The 24,141-nt window shown below is 38.0% G+C and overlaps 1 protein-coding gene across 1 annotated transcript; it reads right to left on the reverse strand.

Moving 5' to 3' along the window:
• Window positions 1-4,666: 4,666 nt before the first annotated feature.
• ARMH2 (armadillo like helical domain containing 2) lies at window positions 4,667-23,887 on the reverse strand. Its single transcript, XM_072603981.1, has 2 exons — window positions 23,570-23,887; window positions 4,667-5,219 (listed from the first exon to the last, which is right to left on the reverse strand). Exons 1-2 carry the CDS (start codon window positions 23,811-23,813, stop codon window positions 4,798-4,800), a joined length of 666 nt encoding a protein of 221 aa, XP_072460082.1. The 5' UTR covers window positions 23,814-23,887; the 3' UTR covers window positions 4,667-4,797.
• Window positions 23,888-24,141: the final 254 nt, after the last annotated feature.

The raw sequence follows: 24,141 nt of genomic DNA on the forward strand, positions 1-24,141 counted from the left end.
GGGCAGATTGGTGATAGGGGTAATTAGAATACTGGATGTTTTGGGGTGGGGGAGGGGAGAAATGGGGAGAAAATTTGAAACTCAGAATTTTGTGGAAATGAATGTTGAAAACTTGAAACAGATAAATTTTTAAAAAATGAAAGAAGGGCACTAGTAGAACAGATTAGGTGATCATCATGCAGAAACAAACATAATAACAGTTAACATTTCCATTGAGTTTACTGTGTGCTAGGCACTGCGCTTACATTACTATGTTTACACTGTGTATAATTTATAATTATCTCTTTTGATGCTTACAATAGCCCTGGGAGGTAGGTACTCTTACTATCTCCATTTTTTACAAATGAGGAAACTAAGTCAAAAAGAAGTTAAGTAATTTGCTCAGGATCACCAGCTAGTGGGTGTCTGAGGTTGAATTTGAACTCAGTTTTTCCTGATTCCAGGCCTATCATTCTATTCAATAAACCCAAAGACTCTGATATCCCATTGGCTAGTGATTCACTATCTGACAAAAACTGCTGGGAAAACTGGAAGGCAGTTTGGCAGAAATTAGGTTGAGTCGAAGATCTCACATCATATACTAAGACAAGTTCCAAATATATACATGATCTAGATACAAAAAGGCCACATCATAAAGAAAAGAGAAGATCAGGAAGGAAGCTTCCTTGTACAGCCATGGATAGGGGAAGAGCTCTATAATCAAACAAAGGATAGAGACAATCACGGGAGATAAAATGAACAATTTTGATAACATAAAATTGAAGAGTTTTTGCACAAATCAAATCAATACCTTTAAAACTAGTAGGGGAACAACTGGGAAAAAGATCTTTTCAGCAAATGTTTCCAACAAAGGTCTGATAACTAAGATATGTAAAAAATTGACTGCCCAATATATAAATGGTCAAAGGCTATGAACAGGCAGTTCCTGAGTGAAGAAATCCTAGTTATTTATAGCTATTTGAAAAAAAAATTGCTCCAAATCATGAAAATAGAGAAATGAAAATTAAAGCAAGTTTGACATTCTATCTCACACGTAGATTTGGCAGAAAATTTCAGTTATTAGAGGATCTGTAGGAATTAGGCACACATTCCTTTTTTGGAAGAGTTGTGAATTTGTCCATACATTCTGGAAAACAATTTGGAGCTACAACCCCCAAACCACTGAACTATACATAACATTTGACTCAGTAATACCACGTATCGGTTCCTGTCCCCAAAGACATCAGAGAAAGAAGAATAGTACTCATATGTATGAAAATGTGCTATAGCATCCTTCTTTTTTTTATTGTAGCAAAGAACTGGAAAGTAAGGTGAGAGGTGGAACTCATCAATTGGAGAATACCTGAAGAATGTATAGTATAGGAATCTAATGGAAACAATGAATATTTGTATGAACTGATGTAGAGTGAAGTGACCAGAAACTAGAGAATAATTTCTACATAATAGGTAACATTTATATAGTGATTACTACGTGCTGGGATTTGATCCTTACAACAACTCTGGGAGGAAGGTGCTATAAGATCCCATTTTGTGAATGAGGAAACTGAGGCAAAGAGAGATTGGGGTGGCTTGGCCAGGGTCACACAAGTATCTGACGTGAGATTTGAGTTCAGGTCTTCCTAACTCCAGATCAGAGCTCTATTTACTGTGCAACCTATATTCCCAACAGCAATGTAAAGAAATGCAACTTTAAGAGACTTAAGAACTGACAAATGCAAGGACCATCCACAATAAAAAAAAATACCCAATGATAAATGATGAAGAACGTTACTCATCTTCTGACAGAGAGGTGTTGAACTCAAATACAGAAGGTGACATATGTTTCTTCACAAATGACCAAAGACTGGATTGGTTTTATGTGACTACACTTATTTGTTACAAAGACTTTGTTTCTTTTTTTTTTTTCATTGGAAGGAGGGATTTTGGAGGGAAAGGGAATAATGTTGCCTCCTTCTCCCTCCCCCATCAAAGCCACTTGAATTCCTCATACATCTTTTAAAAAGCAACAGTTTCATAATGGAGGGGGCAGCTAGGTGATATAGTGGATAGAATGCCCTCACACACATACTACATGTGTGATCTTGGGCAAGCCATTTTGCCCTGTTTGCCTCAGTTTCCTCATCTGTAAAATGAGCTGGAGAAGGAAATGACAAACTACTTCTGTATCTTTGACATGAAAACCCCAAATGGGGCTGTGAAGAGTAGAACACAACTAAACAACATAATGGAGAAAAAAAACAAAACAAAAAAATGAAATCACACAAACATACATCCTCCATGTTATATATCCAAATCAATTCGATTAGCATTAATTAAGTGCCCAATATGTGTCAGGGACCAGATTCCTTACTACCATATGAGACAATGATTACATTGTCAAGAAGATATTTCACTATCCTCTTAAATCCTGGGTAACTGGAATCCCCCTTGTTTTCCACACATAGTTTTCCTTCTTTCAAATCCAGTGTCCTCAAATCCTAAGATTTTATTGGAAGTCTAGAATGCTGAGTTTTCAGAGTTTAATATTGGAATTTTATGTACACACATATATGCATATACACACCCAACAAAGTTGTTATGTCCTGCCTCATGTGGAATGATGCCATCCATAAAGTCAAGATCTCTAGTACTATGCACAGTACACATGGCTATTATAGGTACTATAAATGCTCCCCTCACCCTCATTCATTTGTTGTTACACAGCTAGGTAATTCATGGATAGAATCAGGAAGTCCTGAGTTCAAATCTAACTTTCTAACACTTACTAGCTGTGTGACCTTGGGGTAAGTCTTTTAATCTCTGTCTGTCTTGGTTTCTACATTTATAAAATTGTAATAGCATTTACCCCTCAGGGTTATTGTGAGGATAAAATAACACTGTAGAATGATAGAAATGCTGGAGAGGATTCACGGATCAAAAAATAGGCAGATGGGCGGGCAGAATGGTAGTAGATATTCCTTGGCCAAGGTCTGCCTTTGAGTCCAATTCCCCATTCCATGAATTAAGAGTCAACCATGGTGAGAAGTTGCTAATGGTCCCTCTTCCTGCTAATTACTAGACACTAAATAGAAGCACACCAGCCTCAGGTGCTAACAAGACCCAGTTATTGCCCAGAGAGCCCAGACGGGAGCTGTTGAGCTCAGAGTACTGGTGCCAGTTGTTTGGCCCTTGTAGCAACTGCAAAACCTTTTATAATTCTAGGCAGCTCCACAAGTAAAGAAACTTTTCAAAGATAACATTTCACCTCTGACATCAGTATAATACAAGACAAATATAAGAGCACTAATGTCTAAGTGGGGAAACTGTATTTGTTAACTCCAGCACTGGGAAGGTTTGCCAGTTTCTGCACTGGGAAGATTTTGTTGATTTTTGCATCAAATGTACCTGCTGTTGTGGTATCAGCTGAAGTTGAGTCAAGATGCGAGGATCTGTGGTCTAAAACTCTTGAATGCAGAGTATGCCTATAAATCTTTCATCTACTCTGTGCATGTTTTATACCTTCTGATTTCTGTTAAGTACATGTTATCTCTCTCTCCATAGAATATAAACTCCTTCAAAGCAGGAACCATTCTTGCTTTTTCTTTATCTTTTGCATTCATCCCAGTGATTGGAATAGATTAGGTACCTGATAAATGTTTGTTTACCAGTTAGGTTGCCTAAGTCTAGAAGAAGATTGAGTTGTATGGTCATATGGTAGATTTTCTATTTTATGTCATTTGGTTGTTGTAGTACTAACTATGTATACAGTTAAGGATGCCTATTTGTACTTGTACAGATTTAAGAAAGTCTCATGCCCTGGCTCAGAGATAGAGATTCAAGGAGAAGACACAATTTTCTGGTAGGTTGGGACTTATAGTTATTTCATTATGTAAATACAAACTTAACACAATCAGTAGACAAATGTAGCTATATGTGTGATAGTATGTTGCCCACTGAGACAACTGGTGATACCATGGATAGAGCACTGGGCCTGGAGTTAGGAAGACGTGAGTTTAAATTCAGCCTCAGTTGCTGACTAGCTATGTGAGCCTAAGTAAGTCACTTAACCTTTGTCTGTCTCAGTAAAATGAGGATAATAATAACAACTCCTTGCAAGGTTGTTGTGAGGATCAAATGAGAAAATATTTGTAAATTGCTTAGCACAGTGACCTGCAAATAGTAGGTCTTTAATAAATGCTTCCCTCCCTTCCTTCTTTCTGAGAACTTATCTCCCTAGAGCTCCCTCTGCATAGAGGTGGAACATATGACAAATAGGGTGAATTTGGAACTTTGCAGAGCCTTGTCCTTTCGGTGAACAGAATCAGATTAATAGCAATGCCACCTAGTGGTTACACCATCTACATACCTAGGAATATTGTACATACGTATATATATATGCCAATTATATATGTGTGTATACACACACATGTCGATAGTTCACCAACTGAGTTCCCGAAGAATATAGAGGGATGTTGAATTGAATATGTGTTACCTCTCAGTGCCTTAAATATAGTAAATACTAAAAGTATTTGTTGAATACAGTATACTTTTGGGAAAATGAGAGAAAAGCAGTTGTGTAATCTGACACTTCTTAACAAGAGTGTTTTCCAGTTGTTTGGCCATTGTAGCAACTGCAAAACCTTTTACAATTGTAGGCAAGTCTACGAATAAAGAGACCTTTGAAAAATAACATTGTATCCATTTTTATTACTGCCCTCTGACATCAATATAAGACAAGGCAAGTATAAGAGCGCTAATGTCTCTAAGTGGAGAAACTGTATTTTTCTGACTCCTGTTTCCTTTAAATAGCCTGTCTAATTAAGTCCTGTGGTACCCCAGCAGGAAGAATAAGACTTCAGCAAAATTCTCAGGCCATCCCAGCCAATGCTCACTTGCCAGCATTTGTAGCGAGAACTTCAAAGTTGTATAGTTTGCAAGCTCCTGAATAGCTGGCCCGTTGTTACAAATAATGACAGCAAGAAGATAGCAAGACCAGAATTTAACATGCAGCTTGGACCCCTTCAACTCAAAATTGGGAGTCTCCTCTTCCAGAAAAGACACAAGGATGGGAATTATTTTGATCACTGTAGCTCTCTTTTGGCCAAAGACGTTTAAGTAGCACCAACTGGCAAGGCTCTGCAGTAGTGTGACCCTGATTTGAGGAGAAATATTGTCCCTCTGCAAGATGACAACTATGTCATTCATGTAGTCAGCTACCCATTTTGCTGCTATCGGTCCTCCTGAAAAACAAAAAACAAACAATTGTTTTTCTAATTTTTTTCTTAATTAACTAACTAGTTACCAAGCACGTAAGGGCTGGATTTCCTTCCATCTTCAGTGTTCCTGTACTTCAAAGTGGAACCCTAGAAAGTTTTTAGAGATTGGTTTATAGAAGTAGCATTGTTGAATAGATGACTCTCAGTAAGTCTGGCAGCACTTGAAGATTTCTTCAGTTTACCTCTCTTCACATTGGGAAATGGCTGAAAGGGGTAATAGAAGCTAATACATTAGATAAGAACTGTGCTGTAAGGAATAATGCATATGAAGAATTAAGAAAAACCTGAGAAGACTTGTATGAAAGGATACAGGGTGAGAAAGCAAAACAAGCACAAGAAATCTAAAACCAAACAAAACAGCAAAGATTATCCTATTATCAAAGTTAAAACACATGCCCTTCCTTTCTGTTAACAATTGATAAGCTGCAAAACTGGGAAATGACGTGTCAAACGTGCTATTAGGGCAATTTTACTTCATTCTTGTAAAATATACTTTGATGGAAAGTATCATCTCAAAACAAAGTGTATCAATATTTTTTTCTTAAAAAAGGAAAAATAATCTTACAATTAATTAAACCCTAATTGCTATATTAAGACACAATTTAGAATAAAACAAATAGAAACCAAAGTACATTTAATTAGCTTTTGGTTCAGTTTAGCAAATGTTATAGCTAAATACCTCTGGGAGTATGGAACATTGTGATAGATGCTAGTGGAGAAAATGTATATGGGAGATGATTCCTAACTTTATGGAGCTCATTTTTTCTGACTAATTACAATGGTCTTCCTGGCTCCCTGACCCTCTAACCTTTGTAGCTGAGTTAAACCCTATCCCAGCATCTGGGACCAATCCTGACCCTAGGAAAGACCATAAGGAGTCTTAGGTCAGTAATTCATTGGAACAGCATCAGATGAGTTTGAGGGGCTTCTCCTTGAGGGTATAGTATTATTTACCAGGAAATAGAATGTTTATCTTGTTCACCTATGACTGAGTTAGTTCTGTATATCTCAATTTGCCATTTTCTTTTTCAGTCCTCTTGTGATTAAGTTCCTGCCCTGTCTCAGTGTTTAGTAATAATATTCTTCCCTAATTTTCTTACTCTCTGCCCCAGTCCTTCTAGTGACACTATCAGGATTTTCTGCTGGGACCCTCTACGTAGGAACCTCAGGGACTACAGGAACCTCTGACATAGGCATGATGGAGAAAATAGGGAAGGGCTTAGAAGGCATGTTGAGAGCACAAGCATTACTGACCTCATGACAGAATCATCATTGCCTGTGGGGAACCTGCGACCTTGAGGCCACAGGTGGCCTTCTAGGTCCTTAGGTGTGGCCTTTTGACTGAGTCCAAGTTTTACAGAACAAATCCTTTTATTAAGAGGTACTATCCTGTGAAGTTTGTATTCATTCAAAGAATCATACTTGAGGACCTAGAGGGTCACAGGTAGCTTCACAAAATAACTTATTGAAGATATTAATGAGGAAATTGAGGCAAACAGAGGTTAAGCAACTTCCCCAGGGTCACAGAGCTAGTAAGCGTGTCAGGCTTACTTTGAATTCAGGTCTTCCTGACCCCAGGTCCAGTGCCTTATCCACTGTGTTTCCTAGCTGCTCCTTTCCTGTTCCTCTAATTTGTTTATGATATGACCTTTTATTACTAGGTTTCCATTCATTTAAGATTTATTATAGCATATAGCGTGAGATGTTGGTCTCAACCTAATTTCTGTCATAGTCTTCCATCTTTCTAGAAGTTCTTGTTGTCCTTAAGCCAATGTTTGGAGGTCTTGGTTTATCAAATGTTTAATAGCTTATGAGTCTAATAAACCTAATCTTTTCAACTGATTAACTTTTCTATTTTTTTAACCAGTAACAAATTGTTTTGATGATAACTTCTATGCAGTATATTTTGAGATCTGATATTGTTCTCTCCTATTCATTCCTATTTTTGCCTTGAGATTTCTCTTTGGATCCTTGACCTTTTATTCTTCCAGATGAATCCTTTGTTTTAGTTTTATAAAGTAATTTGTTGGTATATTGATTTGCATGAAATAATTTTTATTACATGGGTGTGGCCCAACCACAAGCAGTTAATATCTCTCCAGTTATTTTTATTTGTCTTTATTTCTGATATGAATGTTTTATAGATATAGTCACATAATTCCTATGTTTATCTTGATAATTTAACATTTTACATATTGTGTGGTTATTTTGAAACAATTTTTTTTCCCTCTCCCTGTTGGGTCTTATTGGTAATATATAGAAAGGCAGATATTGTGCATTTATTTTATATCATGTCACATTGTTGAAGTTATAAATTGCTTCAGTTCATTTAGTTGAGTCTCTAATAAACTATATTTTTTGCAAAAACATTGATTTTTGCATCCTCTTTGCTTATGTTTATTCCCTCCATTCCTTTTTCTTATCTTATTGCCATAGATGACATTTCCAGAACTATAGCAAATGGTGGTGACAAAAGACATGCTCATTTTACCCTGATCTTATGGAAAGGCTTTGAGCATTTGTCCATTGAAAATAATTCTAGCTATTGGTATTAGTAAATACTATTTGCCATATTAAGGAATAGCTCATTTATTCCTATGATTTTTAATGGTTTTAACGTAAAGCAGTGTTGCATTTTCTCATAAGCTTTTTTCTGTATCTATTAGTAAAATCCTGTGGTTTTTATTATTAATATAATCTATTATGCTTATAGATTTCTTCATAGTGAATTAAAACTACACTTTTCATTTAAATTCAACCTGGTTCTCGTGTGTAATCAATTAGGGAGCCAGTAAAACCCAAGTCAAATGGGCATCTTTTGGCTAGATGAAATGACTTTCCCAGGGTCACTCAGCTAGTAAGTGTTTGAGGTTGGAGTTGAACTCAGGTCTTCCTGATTCAGGGCCTAGTGCTTTATCTACTGTACCATAAGTTTATGAAATTGGGTTATTTGCATTTTCTTTCTTGTTCTATGAATCTGGGCTTAATATATTTTTTGAAAATACTTATTGATTTCATTTAAATTTATCAGTTTTATTGGTGCATAATTAGGCAAAATAATTTCTGATAATCTCATTTGTTGTGAATTTTCCTTGTTCATTTTTGATATTAACAATTTTGTTTTCCTCTTTAACCAAATTCAGATTAGTTAATGGTTTATACATTTTATTATTGGTTTTCTGAAATTGATTTTATAGGTTTTATTCACTAACTCAATGAGGGTTTGTTTTTGCCTTTGTTTTTCTCTCTTCTTTAACTTACTTGGTATTTTTGATTTGTTACTTTTCTAGTTATTTTTTTTTTTATAGTACTCCATTAGCTGTATCCTTATCTCTTTTAAGCATGTCTATTTTTCTTGTCTTGTCTGGGATCATGATTGGTACTCATACTTTTTTGAATTTCTCTTGAAGCATAATAAATTCTGCTCCTGTCTCTCATGTAAATCATTGTTTCAAATGTTTCCGATATAAAAGATATGAACATTAGTAATCTATGATTGAAAGGGTCTATTTCTTATTCCTCTGCCCTTCCCTTCACCAAGACAAAACCCCAGCTCTGACCTTTGATTCTTGTATTTTCTCTTTAATTACCTTTCATAATGAAATAGAATGTTGTTGTTGTTTGTGACTACTTTTTGTCTGAGCCAGTTAGATGACCCAATGGATAACTCTATCCATTGGGCCTAGAGTCTGGAAGCCTGAGCTTAAATCTGGCCTCAGTTACTCACTAGCCATATGACCCTAAGCTAGACCCTAACCTCTGCCTTAATCCACTGGAGAAGCAAATGGCAAACCACTCTAATGTCTTTACCAAGAAAACCCCATATGGGGTCATGAAGAGTCAGACAGGACTGAACAGCAACTCTTTCCCCAAATCTATTCTCCCTTTTATATTTCTTTCTCCTTTCTGGATCCCTGCACATAATCCTATTGAGTTCAATGTATTTCTAGACTAAGTCGCATCGTTTGTCTGTATGTGTGTTCAACTCTCTATCATTGAGATAAATGCAAGGTTCATGAGATGCCCACACGCTCCATGTTTATATAGTCTTCTCATGCACCTGATTGCTGCTAGGTAGTAGGTTCCTCACTCTTCTTTATTTTCTATGTGTATTTTCTTCTTCTTTGTTCTTGTTTCTTTTCCTTGAGTTCTTGTAGTCAGGGCTCCTCTCTCCCACTTTCCCTCCCCCCGATTCTGCTTATAGTTATTGCAGTATTAGTTTCTTCCTCTGTGTTTCTCTCTTGGATGTTTCTTGACCCATGGTATTTATTATACTTTGATGTTTTCTTCTGTTTACTCGTATTTCTAGCCTCCATTCCTGACTTAGGGCTTTGTGACAGGGACAGTTTCTGCTTCCCTCCTGGGTGGGACATTCAGGTCATGTTTAATTCTGTTGTTGATTTCAGTCCTTTTGTTGGCTTCCACCTCCCATGATGAAACTGCCTTCCTCTAGAGCATTGACAGATTTCAGTGTTCCTAACTAGAACTCTGCGGTCTTCTGGGTCCCCTGCGGGGTCCTGATCAGGACACTATGGTCTTCCAACCACTCTAGTACATCCTCAGTCAGGACAATAAAGTCTTCTGGCCCTCCTGGGGCAAACCAGATAAAGTGCTTTGTTCTGTCAGCCCTTCTGGGGGATTCCACACAGTTCTGAGCAAGTGTAGCCCTATGACTGAATCCAATCTTCACAGAACAAGTCCCTTTAATAATAGTTTTTGTTCTGTAAAACTTGGACTCAGCCAAAAGGCCTCACTTGAGAACCTAGAGGGCACATATGGCCTTAAGGTCACAGGTTCCCCATCCCTGTTCTAGGAGAATGACGCTGTAAAGAAGAACAACTTTGAAGGATTTGTAAGAACTCTCATCCAAGCAACAACTAACCATGTCTACAGAAGAACAAGGGTAAAAAATGTTACCTACTTCCTGATGGAAAGGTGGTAGACTTAAGGTGTAGAAAATGACATGCCTTTTGTGGACATATAGAATATGGATTCTTTTCGCTTGACCATGTTTATTTGTTGCAAAAGATATTTTTTGAACTATTCTTATTGTGTGTCCTTTGTTCTCGAAGAGGATCTATGACATCATGAGGGTGATGTCTTGATGTATGTGTAAATTGGACTCTTGGTTTTTAATTGGGAGAGATTAGGGGGAGAAGAGGGGTGGGGTTAGCAATGGTGATGGCCCCCCAAAAAAGAAGGTCATCGAAACATTAGCAAAAATATTGCAGAAGGGAACATAAGCAAGCAGGATGGTTTTAAAAGAAACATATAGAATTTATTATATACTCAAAAAACCAACCAACCTCCAAGTGGTATGAAATGGAAATTCACAGTTCCATAGAGAATTCCTTTTGTGTTTTGCTATGCCTATGGAAAGTGGGGAAATGTCCAAGTTTAGAATTTTAAAAAAATGAATTATCTTCCTGAGAAGCCAGAAACTGCTTTGCTCACTGGCTGCTGCCACACAAAATTTTCTTTCTTCACTTACTCTGTCAATGTCCCAAGCATAGTCTTGAACCCTGGGGGAATAAGGACTCAGTCCCTTTTACTCTTTGGACAAAAGATCAACAAACCCTTTCTTCCCTTAATTCAGTTGAGTCAAACTCAGGAAATGAAGGGAAAGCATAGGATAAAATCACATGTAAAAGCATGGAATTGCTGAATTGCACAACCATGGATTTGGCTTTCTGTCCAGTTCTGCTACTCTGGCTAGCGAGAGCAACGGTAACATCATTTAGTGCTTGTTAGTTCCAATGCCCCCTTCTCCATGAAGTTTTTCTTGAGTCATCTAGCCAGAATTATTCTTTGTCCCCTCTTATACAATGCTAGACTTGGGGTCAGGAAGACTTGGATTGAAATCCCTTCTCAAACACTTAAAATCCTATGACCTTAGTCAGGCAAGTTTTTTGAACTGCCTTGGTCTCAGTTTCCTCACCTATAAAATGAAGTGGTTTGACTCACTGGCTTCAAAGGTACTTTCCCAGATCTAAATCTATGATCCTATTTTGAGTTATAGTTATTTGTGTATACATTGGATCTTCCCTGTCAGATTAATTCCTTCAAGAAAGGTAATTAGTCATCTCTATGTGTAACACAACATACTGCATCTATTATGTTCCTCAAAAATAGTTGTTGAATTAAAAATGAAAGGGAATTGAATTCAATTGTAAGGCCAACCCTAAAAATAAGGCAGTGGAAAAGGTCATGGGGTTGGAGTCAGAAGACCCAGATTTACATCCCACTTCTGCCTTGGATATATCACTTGTGTACGTCACTCTCCTCTGTCACTTACTAGCTGTGTGACTGGGAAAATCACTTATCTTCTTTGGGCCTCAGTTTTCTAATCTGTAAAATGAGGACATTAAATATAGGCTTTAAGGTCCCTTCCAGTTAGAAATCTATGATCCTATATTCCTATGATCTCACATAAAGTATACTCATTCATAGCCCTGGCTTCTTAGCTTCATACTTTTTCCCCACTGCCGTTTCCTCTATAATTAATCTGCCTCTCATACTGACCGTGATGAAATGCTTTATCTAAGAGGGCTATTACTACCTGACAATTTCAGATGCTGGAAAGCAAGGCAGAGAAAGTTAATGAAGTATATAATGTTGCATAATGAAGTATACTGAGGTAGGTATACAAAAAATAGGCATGGGTGATATATGTGACCCAGCCCACATAATCATTCAGGGTACTTTTAGGCCAAGAAACTTTTGTTTCCTTCTGCAAAGTCTCCCTCACATATCCCCCTATCCCCCTTGAACCCAAGAATATCATTTTATAGGACATTTCTGAAATAAGTTGTATCATAAACTGAAAATAAGACGTCTTAGAGCTACGGGAAGCTTTGAGTCAGGGCCTCCTTTATGACAAGCAATGTCTGTATGGGCCAGATAGACTTGGGACTTGTGGAGATGCGGCCTTGCTAGGAAGGTTTAGGAACTTGTTTACCTTGAGGACCTCTAAGAGGTGGATGAGTGTATGGCAGGTCAACCCTGAGTCTCCAAAGAGCCCTTTTCACCAAGTAAATAAGAAGATAAGGAATATAACTGTCCTATTGATACCAGTATGGCCCATCCTAATCCATCCAAAGTTGTACCATCCTACAATGATATTTCTCTGAAATATGTTATGTACAAGAGATAGTTCTTTGCCTGAGGAAAGTGAAAGGATATATTGAATAATAAAAACAAAAGATATTTATTCATTTTTTAAAAAAAGAATGCTTTCCTTGCAAAATCTACAAGACTCCTTTAAGCAGAATGTACTTCATGGTCAGTCAATGAATATTTATTAAGAATGACTATAAGCCAAGCAGTTAGGTGGCACAGTGGATAGAGTGCTGGGCCTAGAGCTAAGAGGACTTGAGTTAAAATCCACCTTCAGACACCTACTAGCTATGTGACCCTGGGCAAGTCATTTAACCTCATTTGCCTAAATTCTTTACTTGTAAAATGAGCTGGAGAAGGAAATGGCAAACTACTTCAGTATGTCTGTCAGAGAAACCTCAAATGCGGTCATAGAGGGTTAGGCATGACTGAAACAACTCAACGACAGTAACTATAAGCTAAGTACTATGCTAAGCACTAAGGATACAAAAAAAAGGTAAAGCATAGTCCCTGCTCTCAAGGAGTTCATAGTACAAAGGAGGAGAAAATGTAAATGACTGTGTGCAAGCAACAGAAGGAAGGTAGTAGAATTAAGAGCAATTAAGGTGGGATTTTATTTTTTATTATAATTTTAGCTTTATTATTTTTTTAATCAGAAAAAAATCTATCTTTTCTTCCTCTTACTGCAACCCTTCCCAATAGATTGGGAATGAAATAGAAATTAAATCTCTGCTACAAACATATGTAATCAAGCAAAACATGTCCAAAATTAAAAACAAAAAACCACATGGCTTATTCTGCTCTCCTAATCCTTTACCACTCTATCAAGAGGTGGGTAGCATGTATCATCATTAATCCTCTGGAATCATACACTGATCAGAGTTCTTAAACCATTCAAAGTTGCTTGTCTTTACCATATTGTTGTTTTTGTATAAATTATTCTCTTGGTTCTGTTCTCCTCACTTGGCATCGTAAGTTATGTTTTTCTAGGTTTCTATGAAACCATTTCTTTCTTATTTCTTACAACACAATAGTATTCTATATGCATACTATATGTAAAACATTTCACTAATTTCCTCATCTGATAACCCTTTCAAAAAAGCCATTGAGATTAGTCTGATATAACCTGTTTTTAGTGAAAATGCCTTGCCTTATAATGATCATTGCTTTTCTTCCTAAGTAGTCAAAAAAGCACATTTTTAGTAATATTTTCTGGATCCCTGTGAGTCTAATAATGGGCAAGTCATTTGAACTCTCTGAGTCTATCTTCCTTACCTGTAAAATGGGGATATAATACTATCCATGGTATCTGTCTTTTGGGGTGTAAAGTGTATTCAGGGAAGACTAGGACCTCTGGTGTGAGGGCTGCCAAGCCCCTTTCAGGGCTGCTTTCCACTGATCTGCCTGACTCTCACCCGTGGCTCCTGGAAGCTGTAGCATGTACAGTGGCCACTCCCTGCTAAATGATTTAGGCAGACAGGCTAAACAAGGTGGAGGATAACTGAGGGGTCTCAAACCCATTGGTGAGTTAGGGGGCTGTTTACCCCAAGCATGTGAAGACTTCCCCTGGTGGAATGGGAGGATGAGAACAATTCATTCCAATGGCCATGAAGTCAGTGGAAGCAGGTGCTGTGAAGTGCTTAGAGCAGTCCTGCAAAAACATATGGCCTATGGGCCACTTGGGTCTCACCAAAGGATTTCAGGCTGCCTGTGAAAAACGTAGAGGATGTAAAAGAAAGTACAGATGTAACGAGTGCTTTGTCCATGCCCCACTTAACCTACCTTCTACTAGTCACTATCGTGCTCATCATGTAACTTGATTGGGGTTAGGTTGCCACTGCATGCTCTCTCCTGTTTGTCACATGACCCACGCCAAACCATGTCTGTCTCTACTCTGAGGGGAGTGAGAGTCATATCTTTTTGCTGTGTTTTTGATCGTTACTAGAGTTGAACAGGGACAAAGTGAGTGCAGCTACACAACAACGCAGTTGACTCTATGTGATGAGCAGCAGCGGTGGGAGGGCTTCTTCCCCTCCCTTGCTATGCAGCCACCCTCCAAGTTACATGAGTGTTTGGCACTCTCTCCAAGGTCAGACACTCAGTTTCTTTGTACATGAACAATTGCTATGAAAATTTTTTTGTTCTAAGATGAAAATTTTTGGGATGACTTTGTAAAATGGGTGATAGAAACAGAACATAGAATCAGAAAACAGAGTGTTTAATCTGGAGTGGACAAATAGATGCTTGTTTGCTTACACGAGAGACAAAATATTGTGCCTTGTTTGCTGGAAGTAATAAGCCATTCTGAAGGAATAAAATCTTTGTCATCATTTTGAATCAAAACATCCTGACAAGTAAATTGGACACCAATGAAAAAAAAATCAAAGCATCCAAATTGCTGAAGAATCTCAGTGGGGAACAATAGTTTTTCTAGAAAGTATACTCAGAAAATGAGACAGCTACTAAGGTTAGTTTTCATATTTCTAAAGAAATTGCTGCTGCTGGGAAGTCTTTTACTGAAGTTGACTTCATAAAGAAGTATTTGTAGATTGAAGTTTCTGGATTGTCCCAATTTTTAATAAGTGTTTTTTTAGAAATAGTTTAATCATTAATTATACCTTTACTTGGAAAGTGAGACACTAAAAACCTATCTGTGGCCCAAAGAAGTTTAGCCTATTAATTTTGGCCCCTACCTACTGCCAAGTTATGCAGGTCTGACTTAGAGCTTGGTTAGACATTGAAGATGCCAACATCACCCACCGCATCTTGAGCCATCACCAGTTGTCTTGACTCTGTCCTGCCACTGGACTGTGATGACTCTGAAAGAGAGAGTGAGGCCAACGACTTTGTGCAACTCTGCCTCACTTAAATCCGGTTTATGCACAAATCAAAAGATATTAACCATACCATTTTACCATTTTTACCTATATTAAAGTCCTGTGGCAAATGGCAGGTGATGAAGCATCAAGGGCTGATATACTGGGAGCTATAGTCACAACTCTACACACAGGTGGCCCAGGCCATAGGGTCATTTTCTCACTGGAAATAGCAATGGAATTTAGCAGCCCTCTGAGTATTTGAGCAGTCTTTTAAGGATCACACTGCTCACCTCCTAGTGTGAGAAAGGGGCTAGAAAAGGTACTGTGGCAGGTGGGGATCCCACCCTGTGGTTGAAACACAAAAAAAGTACAAAAACTTCTGCAAAGATGATTTCACTCACCATCAGTACGTGGAATGTGTGCACATTTATAGACAATACAAAACCCAGTAGACTTGAAAGATGAACAGCTCTTGTTGTGAGAGAACTTGTCTGGGATTACTTCCAAATAGCAGCCCTGAGTGAAACAAGACTGGCAAATGAAGGCCAACTTGCTGAAATTGGAGGTGAATACATGTTTTTATGAAGTAGCTGCAGTGAAAGGGAGCTCTATCAAGCTGGTGTAGGTTTTACAATCAAAACTAGGCAACAAGTTGGTATGACTACCAAAAGGAATGAACGACAGGCTTGTGACAATGCAAGGAAAATCCCATGCCACCATCATCGGTGTCTGTGCTCCCACCATGATGAGCCCTGATGAGGTCAAAGAAAAATTTTGTGAAGGCCTAGAGACCCTCATTATCAATGTACTGAAAGAGGACAAGCTTGTAATTCTGGGTGACTTTAGTGCTAGATTAGGCTCAGACTACCAGACTTGGCAGGGAGTTCTAGGGAGAAATGGAATTGGAAACAGCAACAGCAGTGGTCACTTACTGCTGAGGACTTGTGCATTGTATGACCTCATCACCAACACTGTTTTCCTTTTGCCTAAATGAAATAAACTCTGTGGATGCACCCTCACAGCAAATATTGGCAATTAACAAACTGTGTGATTGTAAGTCAAGGAGACAGACAGGATGTGAGAGTGATGAAGGCAATGTGTGGCACTGCATGTTGGACTGATCATAGACTTATCTTCTCCATCCTAAATATTCACATTCAATAAGCAGCAACTCCAAGGCAAAATGACTACCAGAAGAATTAATGTCAACAGATTAGAACTTCTCTGAGCACAAACGGTTGCTAACTTGGAGGGAAAGTTGAGCCAACACACAGCAACAATGGAGCAGGAAAAGATTGAGCAGCTTTCAGAGATTTGGTATAAAGCACTGTCTTTGTTCATCTGGGTCAGAACACTCACAAACATTAAGACTGATTTGACGAAAATGATATGGAAATTCAGAAACTGTTAAATGAAAAATGAGAACTCTGCAGGGTTTACCAGCAGGATAGTTCATCCATCTCTAAGAAAGCAGCATTGAATTCCATCAAAAGTAAAATATGGGTGAAGCTTAGAGAGATGCAGGATCCTTGGCTCAGATAAGGCAGATGAAATTCAGTTTTATGCTGATAGTAACAACCCAAAGCACTTTAATGATGCCCTGCAGGCTGTTTATGGGACAAACTACTCAGTTCTGATGGAGCCACATTGATTAATGATGAGAATATGATCCTAGAGAGATGGACTAAACACTTCCATAGTGTTCTCTCAACAGACTGTCATCAATCAGTGCTGAAGCCATTAACCATTTACCTCGGGTTGAAGTTAATAGTCCCTCCTTCCAATTGAGGAATAGGTTTTGAATAGCATTAGGATCCTTTCATGTGGCAAAGCACCTGGTGCTGATCCTATTCCAGCTGAGATTTATGAGGTGGAGGGTCCCTTGCTCATACAAAAGCTGACTGAAATTTTCCAGATTATAAGAGGAGGTTATCCCCCAGGAATTCAAGGACACCTCCATTGTCCATTTTTATAAAGGTAAAGGAAATAGATTGTCCTGTGAAAATCACAAGGGTTCTTTCTCTTAGTCATTGCTGGCAAGATTCCTGTTAGAGTTCTCCTTAATAGGCTGATCCTTCACCTGGAAGATGGTCATCTACCTGAGAACCAGTGTGGTTTCAGAAAGGGCCAAGGAACAGTCACTATGGTGTTTGCTGCCTGACAAGTCCAGGAGAAATGCCAGGAGCAGAACAGAGGTCTGTACACAACATTTGTAGATCTGACACTGTTAGTCATGAGGGCTTGTGGAAAATTACTTCAAAATTTGGTTGCCCATGGAAGTTCATCAGCATCGTATGTCAATTTCATGACAGTATGCTTGCATGGGTTCTGGATAATGGACAATGTTCTTGTGCTTTCCCAATTACCAGTGAAGTAAAATAAGGTTGTGTGCTTGCTCCCATGCTTTTTAGCGTGATGTTTTCAGCCATATTGTCAAATGCCTTGAATGAGGATAAACCCAGCATCAAGGTCAGCTACCATACTGATGATAAATTATTCAACTTGAAAAGGCTATAAGCCAAGACTAAAGTGGAGAGAATATTGGGGCATGATTTTTTGTTTGCAGATGATTGTGTACTCATTAAATGCAGTCTATGAAGCTGAGATGCAACAATGTATAAATTGATTCTCTGCTGCTTGTGCTAATTTTGACCTAACAATTAATACCAAGAAAATAAAGGTGCTCCATCAGCCAGCATCACACCATCCATATGTGGAACCGTCAGTCATAGCAAATGGAGAAGTTTTGAATCCTGTGGATAAGTTCACTTAACCTTGGCAGTATATGTTCCAGGGATGTACCCAGTGATTGAGGTTGATGCATGAGTTTCCAGAACTACCTCAGTGTTTGGGAGGCTCCCAAGGAAAGTATGGGAGAGAAGAAGTATTAGACTGACTACCAAACTGAAGGTCTACAGAACCATTGTGTTGACCTCATTGTTGAATGCCCATGAAACCTGAACAGTATGCCAGTGCCATGAAAGGAAACTGAATCATGCACATTTGAATTGACTTAGGAAAATTCTGAAAATCACCTGGCAAGATGCCAGACACTGAGGTCCTTTCTTGAACTAAACGAGCATTCAAACTCTGCTGCAGAAAGTACAATTCCAGTGGGCTGGCCACATTGTTCAAATGTCAAAAGTTCGCTTGTCTGAAAGACTATTTTATGAAGAACTCACACAGGGCAAGTGCTCACATGGTGTTGAGATGAAGTGATACAAGGACACTCTCAAGGTATATCTTAAGAATTTTGGAATTGATTGTGTGAAATGGAAGACATTGGCACAGGACCACTCAGCATGGGGTGCCCTCATCAAAGAAGGTGCTGTGCTCTGTGAGTAAAGTAGAACTGAAATAGCTCAAAAGAAATGCAAGATGTGCAAATTTAGAGAATCCATCCCAAATGTTCATATGGACTATTTGTGTCCAACCTGTGATAGAACATTCTGAGCTCATAGTAATCTGATCAGTCACAGCTAGATACATCATAACTTGACTCTAAGACAGTGATGTCCTTTTGGTTCTCTTTGAGAACATAGAACAACCAACTAACTACCTGCCTCCTAGGGTTACTGTGGCCATCAAACAAGATATATATACATATATATGTTATATAACACACACACACACATACACACACACACACACACACACACACACACACACACATATATATATATATATATATATATATATATATAGAGAGAGAGAGAGAGAGAGAGAGAGAGAGAGAGAGAGAGAGAGAGAGAGAGAGAGAGAGAGAAAGTGCCTCTCAAAAACAAACAAGTGAATAAATGAACAAATTTTTCTAGGATTTTTCCGGATAATGAATTAAAAATGACTGTTTTGTAGGATCCTTCTAACTACATTTAGAAGAATCTACCTTATTCCTCTTTTTAAAATTTGGACATATACCCTTATTCAGTCCCACAGCTTATTTATCATTCTCCATGATTTTTCAGAGATCAGTAACAGCAAGTAAGCAATCATATCCATACATTTTCCTCAAACTTCCAGATCTAATGACATGGACCCATTAAGGTAGCTAGGTGCTTTCTTTTCATCTCTTTATGATACTCAATTTTAATCATATTATTCTTTCTGTTCTGGAGATCATTTTTGCTTGTAGAAAAATTGAAAGCAGATACAATTTAACTCGTTCCACCTAATCTCCACGGTCATTTACTAGGATTCTAGCCAGTGGGTGGCTATTTCCCAGTAACTGGGAAATCACTGATTCTTCCCACTTCTTTGATTTTCCTCTTGCTGACAACTGAACTTTCAAAGCCCTTTTAGATTTCCTCAGCATTTATCACAAGTTTAATCTCATTCTGTCAGACTTTCTTTTTTTAGACAATATTTTCACAAGATTGACCTACTTTGTTTTGGTATTAATCCTTAGATGAATATATCCATGTTCGTGATTTCATCTTCTATCCTTGTCTTTTAATCATTTAAAGTTTATCAGTGATTTCCTTGTGCAGCCATATCAATCAATAAGCATATTTCTCCCTTATCAGAATTCAACTGTCTAGTAAAAATATCATTGTTGGGAACTTTCCATATTGCTACTGTATAATTTCAGGTCCCTGGATCCTACCTGTTCTTTTTCTGAAATCTCTGAAATTTATTCTCTTAAATTCTAGAGGATAGTGATCAGGTCAGGCTTGGTATCCCTGTCCCATTCCATCCTGACCCATCCCGTCCTGTCCCATCTCATCCTATCCCATCTTGGTGTGAGAGTTTTGCTGTAATGGTAGGAATACTAGCAGAAGCTACCTACTTATGTTCTTCTCCAGGGTTTCTAGTGCTTTCTTAAGGCATGTTAAAAATTCAAGATAAGATGCATAGGAGGGTACTATAGCTACTGGAGCAAGGGACTAGGGGATAATTGGAATTGAAATGACAAATGAGTAAGCATACATGTAATTATTTCCAATCTCAGAAAGACTTGATAGGAGGTATGGATCACAACAAACTGGGACAAGGAAAATGTGAAAGAAATTCACTTGGGGGAAATCATCAAGATTTTGACCATAGTCTGATTAGTCCTTTGTGTGGCAACAGTCAATAAACATTTATCAAGCACCTACTATGTGCTGGGAAGTGTGCTGCGGCTAGAGGTTTCAATACAAAAAAAAGACAGTCCTTACCTTCAAGGGTACGATCTAATGTGTAGACTAGGTGGGGTTGCAAGTGTGATTGATAACACTCATCAGCCGTGTGACCTTGAGCAGATCACTTAAACTCTATTGGTTTTAGTTTTCTCAACTGTAAAATAGGGATAACAATAGCACCTACATCCCAACGGCATGAGAATAAAATGAGATAATATTTGTAAAGCACTTAGCACAATGCTTGGCACGTAGTAGGTACTGTTCAAAGCTATTATTATTATTGGTAATAATAACAATGGTGATGATAATGATGATAGAAGAGCTTAAAAGTGCTGAATTTAGAGTAAGAGGATCAGGCTTCTTGTCCCATTCTGTCACTTGGACCTAGGTTATCCTAGGCAACCCACTTAAACTCATTGGGCCTTACTTTTATCATCTTTAGAATAAGGGTGTTGGGCCTGATGAACTCTAGGTCATATCCAACTCTAAATATATGACACTAAATGTGTTGATTAACCCTCAGGCATGTTGACTTGATTCATATAAAAAAAATGACACTTTTCTTTTGAAGCAACAATAGCAGCAGTGAGCGACTGCTTCGACATCGACAACTTTAGACGTAGAGGGTGGAACTGGAGTGGATGGCAGAATACTGGAATGAGCAGTAGCAGAGTTTTAGTGGATGATGGCTATAGAGGCTGAATGCTACAGCTGAGTGTCAGAATCTCCAAACTTCATCAGAATGAGGAACAGCAAGAAAGGACCTGGTCTGCTTTGAACTACAGGAAGTGGAGTTAAGAAGCAGCAAAACCTGGTTGGTTGTTTGTTGTCCCTTGTTCTCTCAAAGAGGACCAAATGACATCACTATGTTAGAATCAAGTTACAATGCATTGGACTGTGGCTGATCAGACCAATATGAGCTCAGAATGCTCTACCACAGAATGGTCACAAGTAGTCCCCATTTGGAGGGGGTTCTCTAACTTTATGCATCGAGTTTCTTTTGTACTAATTCAATTCTGCCTTGCTCATAGAGCACAGAACTTTCTCTGATAAAGGTATGCCATGCTAGGAGGTCCTGTGCAAGTGTCCCATGTCACACAATCAATCCCAAAGTTCTTAAAAGAGACCTTGAGAGTGTCCTTGTATTACTCCTTCTTAACACTATGTGAGCACTTGCCCTGTGTGAGTTCTTCATAAAATAGTCTCTTAGGCAACTGTACGTTTGGCATTCCAAAAATGTGGCCAATCCATTGGAATTGTACTTTCTGCAGTAGAATTTGAATGTTTGTTTAATTCAAGAAAGGACTTCAGTGTCTAGTACCTTGCCAGGTGATTTTCAGAATCTTCCTAAGACAAGTCAAATGTGCCTGGTTCAGCTTCCTGTCATGGCATTGGTATACTACTCAGGTTTCATAGGCATTCAACAATGAGGTCAGCACAATGGCTCTGTAGACTTCAATTTGGTAGTCAGTCTAGTACCTCTTCTCTCTCACTCTTTCCTTGGGAGCCTCCCAAACACTGAGATAGCTCTGACAATGCATGTGTCAACCTCATTATCAGTGTGTACATCCCTAGAAAACATACTGCCAAGGTAAGTGAACTTATCCACAGGATTTAAAACTTCTCCATTTGCTGTAAAGCAACAAAATATAGTCAGCTTATGGAAGATGGGGTACAACAGAAGTCTTGGGGAAGCTTGAAGCCTCTCTTACCTTACAGTAAGAGTTTTCTTGGGCATTTCTTTAGCAATGAGTCCCTAAACCTTTCCCTATCATCAAGTGAATCTGTTAGAATTTATATTCATTTGTGTATGGGAAGCTGAGAATGATTTTAGTCCTTGACTTTTCCATTGTTTCATTTCTCCTTATGTCTTATTTAATTGCCATTTGTTTTGTCTCTCCTGGTGTGTTATTAGAAAAGGCACTGAATGGGGATGCTTAGTTGTATATTACCACTATAGTGAACCCAAGTAATATGTAATTCCAAAGTTGAATGCAAAAAGCATTACACTAAGATAGTTTCCCCAAATTTTCATCATTTCTACTTGGCCAATTGATTCTTTGTTAATGGTCAGAATGAGGTCCAGAATAAATCATCTCCCCCCTCCTTTATTATTTCTTCTATTTTTTAAAAGATAAAATTGTTAGCAAGAGAAATTTTAAAAATTAACAGTTTTTTTAGTTTGGGTGGAAAGAGACCTCCTACCAATGTCTTACATTTTAATTCTATCCCTCCTGCAAATTAGCTTTATGGTACTTATAAAGAAATCATCCATTTCCTCTTCTTCTGGTCAGATACTTACAGTATTGTCACTATTTCCCCCTCCTTTGACTATCACACAAATGTTCTCCTCTATTCTTCTCCTCAGAGTTGCTAAGTTTCCAAACAGTCATGTTTGTCATTTACCTGCTGTCTAAACTAGGTAAGTCAAGAATTGACTATTTATAAAATACCTACTTACAGTGAAATTGTAGTATATTGAATTTCATGGGTTGGAATTTAAGATGACTACATGCTCTTACTGAAGGATTATTTTTCAATATATTACACCATAAAGGTTTTTTTAAGGTAAAAAAGTTGCATTGTTTCATGGAATTTTAAATGTAGGGCTATAATACATAAAGGCTCATGTACAAAATAATATTGTCCCAACTAATGTCCCTTACTAAAGTCTTTAATCATTATATATTACAGTTATTATCCCTTCCATATCATGGGAGTTAGGGGAGTGGTGCTCCTGTGAACTGGAAAATCCATATAAAATTTTTTTGGCCCTCCCTTCATACCAGAGAAGAAGAAATTGTGTATATTTATGGCAATAAAAGATAAAATAAAAAGAAAAATATTATATAGTACCATACATATATTTATGTATTTCTGAATTTCTAAACTTTTCTTGTGTTGTCTGCTGACCTTTGAGTTCTGTCTGTAGTGTTTGCAAAATTCTCCCCCAATTCCCATTTAGTTTATTATGCCAACCATGATAGTATCAAAACCTCAATGGGAAAAGTCATGATGTGGAAGGGATAACAATATAGCCAAACCCCACTTTAAAGTCATGACACCTTTGTAACATCGTGTGTCCAATTAACCATTTATATCACATACCATGAGTCTTATGAAACTAACCTTAAGGCAGCCTCATGTTATACTGTATATGACAAAAGACTTTCAGACCCATTTGATGGTGTCTGCTAAGATATATTGGTAAAAATAAATGAGAACAAATCTTTCAGAATAAGATTTTTTCAGTCTGTACCTGTATAAGCCAACAGACCCAATCTAAAGGCAGCTTGAGCTCTCCTCTCAAGGGTCAGAGTTTTATTCTTCAACTGATAGCCGAGTATTATGATTTTTTCTTTGTGAAAAATGCTGTCAACTACATTCATTTTCTTGTGTATAGCCTTCTGGTTGCGAAAGTTTTTAAAGAAAGAAAACGTCTTCGTGAACATTCCAATCACAACTGCCACGAAGCGTAGGCAAATATTTCGTTGCTTATCCATTGGGCAGCCACTGAATAGTTTCACATATACCACATGTAGCAGTAAAGCCAGTTAGTGATCAAGAATTTTGTGGTGATCACTTAGCAACACTATAGAATGGAATAAACCAAAACGGGGGTGGGGGGAGGGAAGAAAGGGAATAAGGATTTATATAGTACCTTATGATGTGCTAGGCTGTACACTAAGCTCTTTACAGATATTATCTCATTTGAGCCTGATGACAGCCCTGTGAGTTAGGTGCTATTATTACTCCCATTTTACATTTGAGGAAACAGAGGTAAACAGAGGTTAAGGCAGTTGCCCAGGGTCACATGGTTAGCAAGTATCT

This window comes from Notamacropus eugenii, chromosome 4 (genome assembly GCF_028372415.1).
Source record: "Notamacropus eugenii isolate mMacEug1 chromosome 4, mMacEug1.pri_v2, whole genome shotgun sequence".
NCBI classification, from domain to species: domain Eukaryota; kingdom Metazoa; phylum Chordata; class Mammalia; order Diprotodontia; family Macropodidae; genus Notamacropus; species Notamacropus eugenii.